This window comes from Bidens hawaiensis, unplaced genomic scaffold (genome assembly GCF_021521415.1).
Source record: "Bidens hawaiensis isolate Kalapana, Puna unplaced genomic scaffold, B.hawaiensis_p1.1 tig00041548_1, whole genome shotgun sequence".
Taxonomy (NCBI): domain Eukaryota; kingdom Viridiplantae; phylum Streptophyta; class Magnoliopsida; order Asterales; family Asteraceae; genus Bidens; species Bidens hawaiensis.
The window spans coordinates 41,261-49,719 of record NW_027497341.1 but is presented as its reverse complement, the minus strand read 5'-3'; the positions used below and the strand labels follow the sequence as shown (position 1 = coordinate 49,719).

The 8,459-nt window shown below is 32.5% G+C and overlaps 1 protein-coding gene across 1 annotated transcript; it reads left to right on the top strand.

The window, feature by feature from the left end:
- The first annotated feature begins 436 nt into the window (after positions 1–436).
- On the top strand, positions 437–5,200 carry LOC143592946 (gibberellin 2-beta-dioxygenase 2-like). Its single transcript, XM_077072721.1, has 3 exons — positions 437–768; positions 4,014–4,350; positions 4,955–5,200. The coding sequence occupies exons 1-3, from the start codon at positions 437–439 to the stop codon at positions 5,198–5,200; spliced, it is 915 nt and encodes a 304-aa protein (XP_076928836.1).
- The last annotated feature ends 3,259 nt before the right edge of the window (positions 5,201–8,459 follow it).

Below are 8,459 nucleotides of genomic sequence, written 5' to 3'. Positions count from 1 at the left end.
GTGAGTTGCGAGTTTAGCCTTTGCGCAGACGTCCTTGTTGAAGGTGAGTCTTGCGGGTTCAACTGCGCAGACGTCCCTCTTTGAGGTGAGTCTTGCGGGTCCAACTGGGCTCTGCTGGGACCTACCTCTTCACACCCGTATGTAACACGGGTTATTATCCTAATATATAGTATTTGTAGCATCTAACTTATAAAACCACGTTATCAAGTTCATCGCCCAGTCCACTCATAGGCCCCTACTCTACCCATGTCTCTTATATAAACAGATTCACATCACATGGATCCTTCATTCATATTTCCTATATTTCTCTTTCTATCTTAACTCAACCAACTACATATAATATAATATAATAATAATATTCTGCTAGCTTTCTTTTCTCTTAAATATATTTAACTAACTAGTTCATGAGCCAAAAATGGTGGTGGCAACCCAAGAAATGAAGATACCAACAATCGATCTTTCGGGTAAAGAATCGCATGTGTCGAAAGTGATTGTAGAAGCATGTGAAGAGTATGGTTTCTTCAAAGTCATCAACCATGGCGTCCCTCATCACATTGTTAGGACAATGGAACATGAAGGCTTTGAGTTCTTCCAAAAACCTTTACCCGAGAAACAACGGGTCGGGTCAGCTAACCCGTTTGGATACGGGAACAAGAACATCGGGCTTAGTGGTGACCAAGGAGAGCTTGAATATCTTCTTCTTCAAACAAACCAGAATTCGCTTCATAACACTTCAAAACTCATCTCCAATGCATCTTCAAAGCTTAGGTATTTGATCATTTATAAGCTACGTAATTATTTATATTTGTTGCATGAAATTAAATTAGGTTTATATTATGAAAAAAAAAGTTTATATTATTAATATATCATTATAAACATGATCCACCAAAAAATATAGTTAGATGATATTTGAAATATTTTAGTGGTTTGAGAATTATTTATCGTTGAATATGCTTGTGCTTCTTTGTATGTATTATGCATCCATGGTTATAATTTGAATGCTTAATACAGATATTTTATAAACTCAAATAATGTGTAGCAAGAGATACAGCTAGAAAGAAACATCAATAATTAATAGCATTCTCAATAAGCATCGATCCCAGAATGTGATTGGGGATGGGAATACCTAATTCGATCATATCGATCAATCTCATTTAATTAAAGAAGCTTATGGAAACATCTTTTTATATATGGAAAATGGAGTCTATAATGGTATGAAAATGATATTGGAATTAAGTAATTTTTCCCACATAAGGCAATGCTCCATGTAACCAAAATAAGCGGTATCATGAACAAAAATATATGACGGTAATCATATTAGTCTGTAATAATAATAATAATAATAATAATAATAATAATAATAATAAAAAATAGCGATGATGATAATATTAGTAATAATAAAAAATAATACCAAAGAAAACCATATAATAATAATAATAGAACCAATAATAAGTAATAATATAAGTCAAAATAAAAAATAAAATAAAATAAACTAAGAAACCCTAAAAATTACAATTACAATAATAATAGTAAAAGTGTTTTATTATTATTATTATTATTATTATTTTTATTCTTGAACAAGTATCTTTTTAAAATGTTTTTTATCGTCGTTATTGAGAAAAAAAACATTTTAAAGAGATAATAATTAATACGTATGAAATTAAAAAATTAATGATAATAACTATTTCAAATATAGGGTTAGGTTCAAATAAGAAGTTTGATTTTTGTAAAAAGGCTAGGAATGAGGGTATTTTAGTCTAACACCTTAATATCAAAACTCACTTACTTTAATCTTAAAATCCATTTATATTAATTTCAAAAACCCACTTACATAAAACCCAATTACATCTTCACTCATCTCCTACAACCACCACCACTCCACCGCCCACCGCCACAACAACCGTCACTCATCGCCACCACCTCGCCGGAAAAGTCCGAAAAAACACAATGGAAAACACTATGAAAAACACAATGTAAAAAACACAATGGAAAAACACAATTGTATGACACAATGTAAAAAACAAAATAGAAAAAACACAATGAAAAAAAAAACACAATGAAAATACTATTGTACAACACAATTTTGTAAACCACAATTTGTAAAAAACCCACTAATTTTTTTTAATTTTTATATTACAATATGGTACTCATATAAAAGATAAAAAGACACTCGTTATTATGGTGAATTTTTTTTTCAATAAAAACATCGTAAATAAAAGTTATGGATGTTTAAAAATGATGGAGGAATTTGGCATGTGCCATGCATGTGGAGAGATAAAGTCAACAAATGTGTTATTCCTTTTATACCCTTCCCCTTATTTTCACACATGATTTCCCTCTAAACTAATCTCAACCCTCCATGTTCAAAATCAATGGCCAAGATTACTTCTTATCCTTCCTACAAAAACTATACTTCATATTATAATCTAATCCATATAGTAATTATAATATTAATTATAAATGGCACACATGAAAAAAAAAGTTAATGAAATGGACATATATAGTAATGCAACATAATTGATATAAAACACTTTTAACTATGGTGCTGGGTTCATGTCAATATCTTATCAAGAAAGATTTATGAAAAATAACTCCACCTCACATACTTCAGAATAAAACTTCTCAAATCTTCGATCCTCAGGGTCACAATTGCGTAAAAGTGATAATTATTCATAACATAATCTATATATTTATTCGTGTTAATAATATCCATCACAACTTAGAGGCATTTGAAAACATAAAACCTAAAAAGTTAAAACGATCAATTTTATTATTTAATATTTTTTATCAAAACAAGTTAAATAAGTTGTCATAAAACTATAAATATAAACATGTGATAAAACTATAAATATGTGATAAAGTGTTGATGTGTTTAGTTATTATAAACTAGTTGTAAGAAGTCATAGCAACTAAAAATGGTAGCACTATAAGTTGTCCAACCATTTTTGCATAAAATGCATGGCAGAATGGTTGATGTTTAAACATATCTTGAGGTAAGTAGAATATAATTAATTAATTATTTGTTATTTATTTACGAAAAACGAAACTGGATACTATAAGTTTTCTTTCTAAGAGAAAATTTTGGAGTTGCTCGCTCGATTATAGTCTGCGTCAACACGCTATCAATTTTTTCATTAAAGTAACTCAGTTTTTATAGTTTCTCTAAACTTACTCAATTTTCATTAGGTGTATTGACCTATGTAATTTTGTTTAAAAGTGTATAATTTTTTTGAAATTTAAGTCATTAATTGTTTCACTAAGTAATTCAATATTTATTAGTTGTGTTCGATCTGATCCTATGTAATTTTATTTATAAACGTTTACAATCTTTTTGAAATAAAGTGATTCAATTGAAACATGATCTTTGTTAGTAACGAGTGATAATTTTATTTCAATTAACTTGAAGTAGGAGGTAACTGTGAAGAAAAAATACTAATAATTTTATAAAGTAAATATTATTTATATACATTTTTACCTAAATTTATGTCAAACATTTTCTTTCATTATATATATATATAAATAAAAGTGCTTTGTATTAAAATATTGAAAAGGTGAAATTTATTTTGATGGATATATATGCAGCAAGGGTAGATGCCAGTACGTAGGGATGTGCAAATGTACATGTACAAGCAAACAACAAAAGATTTACATTGACTTGACAACGCAAGAAGCAAGTCAGATCAAATCAAATAATAATTATAAGAATTTCCTTCCTTCTTTTCCTTGTTGTAAAAACTAAAGAAATTTGTAATGTGTGTGACATATAGAAGCATTTTATAATAGTTGAATATTGTTTTTTAATGATTGGAAATTGTGGAAAGAAGAATCTAGTTTTTGGTAAAACAACAGTGGATCTAGTTTGGTATTTTACCAATTAAAGCAAGAAACAGGTTTGCATGCTTTTGTGTCAGATGATGAGGTGTGTTTTCTTTTCACACCAGTTAGGTCAACTCAACTCAAATAGTTATAGTAGTTATTAACTAATAATATATGGTTAACTTAATGGCTGGCAGTTACACGGTGGTTGGGTACGTAGAGGCAGTGAGGAGACTGGCATGTGAGATATTGGGTTTGATGGCCAAAGGCTTGGGTCCAGGACTCCCAAACTCCTACTTTGCTGCATTGCTCACAGACTGTCACAGTGACTCGCTCTTCAGGCTCAATCACTATCCCCCTATGCGCCACCGGGGCAGTGCCATTGGCTTCGGAGAGCATTCTGACCCTCAGATCTTGACCCTCCTCACATCCAACGATGTACCCGGCCTCCAGATATCGTTGCCAAATGGCCGCTGGCTACCTGTCACCCCGGATCCACTTGCCTTTTGTGTCATCGTTGGCGACCTTTTACAGGTAGGTGGTGCATGTGCATGGAGTTGTTTTTATTACTTTTCATTAGCATTGGTTCAATTCGTTATGATACAGTTACTAGGATACTTACATATGCAATAGCAATTGAAAAAGAAAACTTACATAAAGTCGTAAATATACGATCAAAATGATATCTAAATATTTGTGCTATAAACCTTTACCATACGTTTATAGTTGGTTTTCATGTCGCATTTTTAATTTAATAGGAAACACAATCATATAAACTTTTTCTAAAAAGAACCGTGAATAATTCGATAATAATCTATCAGAGCCATAAATTATCAAAATTAATTATTATAATTATTAAAATTAGTTATTACTAAATTGCGATGGATTTAACCAAATTGTAAACTTAGGAGACTATAAAGTGCAAATGATGAAACTTTAAATAATTAAAAAAAAATTGATGCTCGTTTCAAATCCAAGTCTAAGCCTTGGTCAAAGCTTAACTACATTAGATCATACCGCTATACCAAGTTGTTTTCTTGTATTAGATTTGAAGCATATAATAGATAGTAAACAAAATGATGCATGCATGTTTGGCACGAGATTCACTTAAGATTTATTTTTTTTAATAATCATACAGGTTATGACAAATGGTAGATTTAGGAGTGTGAGACACCGAGCCATGGCTAACACATCATCCACCGAATCCCGACTTTCAATGGCGTTCTTTGGTGGACCTCCACCTGAAACAACCATCAGTTGCCCACCGCAGTTGTTAAAACTAAACAAGCCTCTATACAAGGCTTTCACTTGGGCTGAGTACAAGTCCCACACCTATGCGCATCGCCTTGGAGATACAAGGCTTAATCATTTCAAGCTTCCTTGAGAATGCTACAGGAAAATTACTAGCTACCAATCTACCTACCTATTACCTAATCAAATCACTAATATGATGATTTGCCCTTCAAAGGGAAATTTTGGGATAATTGATTATATAATATTGATAATGATATTTCCTTTTTTTACTTGGTGTATAGAAAGGGTGGTTTATGCATTCACTTCACACCTCAACTCAACAAGATTTTAGATTGATGCATCACATGCATTATTATGAAGAATACTTTTCAAGGTCTAATGAGTGATTAAGACCAAAGAAATTTAGGATAAACATAGCACTTACCCTTACCATTTAGGTGATTTAACCTAATAAGCCTCTGGATTTAGTGGTTGAGATTGAATGTACATCAACCACATTTCACTTTCCTTTCCATCCTGTGCCAAACTTTTCATTAAAAATATGTTAAAAAAATAAACTCACAAACACATTATGTTAGTTGTTACACCATATTTTCACTTAAGATTTAAAACATACATTTTCTTTCCAATCCTACATCATTCTATAAACATTCCTTAAATTATAATGACAGAAGATGGTGCTGCTGTAGTGGAGAGTGAGAGAGATGGACGACACCTGAATCCATCAATTTGGTCCACTAGTGACACCATTGTTGTTCAAGATTCAGATAAGGTGGACACACATTGAGGGTACTATTTTAGGATGCTAAATATGAGTTTCGATGCAAATAGTAATAAAACTTGGAATACAATAATAGTTCTTTAAAATGAATCTTCTTTTAGAATGCATGTGTGCTACATTTGTTTCTTCTAATGGCAAATTTCTTATTTTTTTAGCAGTTAAACCCAGGATGTTTGACTCTTTCGTGTGATTAAGAGACTTCGTTTCTGCTTAATCCAGGGTATGCGCTATATTTGTTAGGTGCCATTTTAAAATTAAGCGTTTGGATCAAATATAATTAAATTAATGCGTTAACTGTTAGAATCAAGTAATGCTAACCGGGTAACAAAAAGTGGTGAAGCTTGGACTAAGACACTGGGGGGCTGGACTCAAAATGTATACAAAAATTCACAAACGATGGGGGGCGGACTCAAATTTTCGGCCGAAAACGCCTAAATTTACACTACGCATAAAAAATTTCGGACGAAAACGGGTAAATTTACACTACTGCGCGAAAAAATCAGGTGGGGGGGGGACCCCAGCCCTAAGTAAGCTTCGCCAGTGGTGATAATTGGTGCGTTTTGTGTGGCGGGGCGTTGGAGTCCTCCGTACACTTGATGGTTCGATGTAAGGTGGCAAGATGGATATGGGCAATTATTCTTGAATGGGTAAGATTACCTGGTTTTAACTCCTTTGAATCAGTTAGAGAAATATTTGAATATCCACTGAAACTCAAAACAAATAAGATGGAAGGCGAGATGATTCAAGCTATTGTGATGGTAACTTGTTGGGTGACTTAGTTGGCAAGGAATGATATGGTGTTCAACAAGAAGACATTCTCGATGGTGAAAGTGATAAATGACGTTATGGTAATGTCTTTTCTTTAGGTGAGTAATTGAAAGAAAAGTATTGGCCTAGATTGGAAATAATTGTGTCGTTTTAATTTTATGAAGTCTCCATTGTAGCTTGTTTTGTAAGGATAGGTTGTTTGTCGCTGTTGTGGTTTGTTTTCTTGTATCTTGAGGTCCCTTGTGTCTTATAAGTGATCTTTTTATTTTCTTTTATAAAATTTGGCCTTTCAAAAAAAAAGTAGTTTAATTATATATACAACATATAATAACTATAGTGTAGTGTAATGTCACACCCTAACCTACAGCGGAATGCCGGGGTGTAAACCGTTAATTCATAGCTCACAAGGTACTATCATACAATTTAAATATGACAATATTTAATTTATTTATTAAATTCAAAATTTCAAGCAAGTACACCATGTTCAAACAAATTACAAAACAATTCCAAATAAACCAAATATCTCAAAATAATAAAATCGAACACAATAGTCTTTTATTAAAGGTATATATTGGTTTTTAAAGTTCCCAACTATTGCCTTTTGGTCACTGCTGATCCCAATTAATAAATTGACTACTGATGGTCTCAACTTTTAAAGTATTTGTTTCTAATGGTCCGCGACTAACAGAATCCTAACACCGTTAGTTTCAAGTCGTCAGGAAAACGTTTTTGGCCAGAAAATTCAAATTTGTTGCCGGAAAACACCATTTGAACACCGCAACCACCGCCAATTGACTCACCGCTAACCAACTACCACCACTTGAGCACCATCAACCGATTCTGACGATGGTTCTAAGGTTTCCGGCGACCTCAATAATTGAGGCTTTTATTAGAAAAAGGTTGCTAAAGGTCTGATACGAAATTACTAAGATGTTTGGGACGAAAATGTTGAGTTTTCGGGAAAAAAATTGAGTTTTCCGGACAAAACCGTTTTTCCGGCGACCTAAAACTAATGACGTTAGGATTCTGTTAGTCGCGGACCGTTAGAAGCAAATACTTTAAAAGTTGGGACCATTAGTAGCCAATTCATTACTTGAGACCAGCAGTGACCAAAAGACAATAGTTGGGATCATTAAAAACCAATATACCTTTATTAAATTAACTTAGGGTATCTCTAAATGATTCTTAGCTTCAAACCAGATGGTAACCTGAATATGCGTACAAAATAATATAGTCAACCGAGGTTGAGTGAGAAAAATCACCAGTTTTGATATAATAATAGTATGTAAATAAATAAGAAAAATTGATATTTTGAGCATAAATCAATCAAACCATGAGCAAATAGTTGGTGTCAGCTGACGGTTGCCTAGCGAATCGGGCTTTAGCTACTATGACAGTCGTATGATCATACTATAATGTGATTATGATGGACCTCTCCAAATTCAATAAAATAAAATAACTAGACATAAAGCAATTAAACATTTAATCGATCAAAACACAATATTCACAGTTTGCTAGTTGTATAATAGATAATATATAAAATATGAGTAGGTACTCATAAGTCCTCAAAATATTTTAAAAGCAGTAAAATGTGAGGGGAATGACTTCTCACCTTGACGATTAAGCGAGTAAACCAAGAGAAAGAATAAACGAGCAAAGTTAACATGACGAGTGTTCTGACCCAAACAGACTTGAAACTTATAAAATACAAAATAAAGTCAAAATCGAGATCATAGTGCTGGAATCAATCCAAACGGATGAATAGAACTCCGGTTATGAGATTTTCAGTAAATAAGCGAGCTGGTACTGACCAGAATTCAAACTACAAGTCGGGATTTGG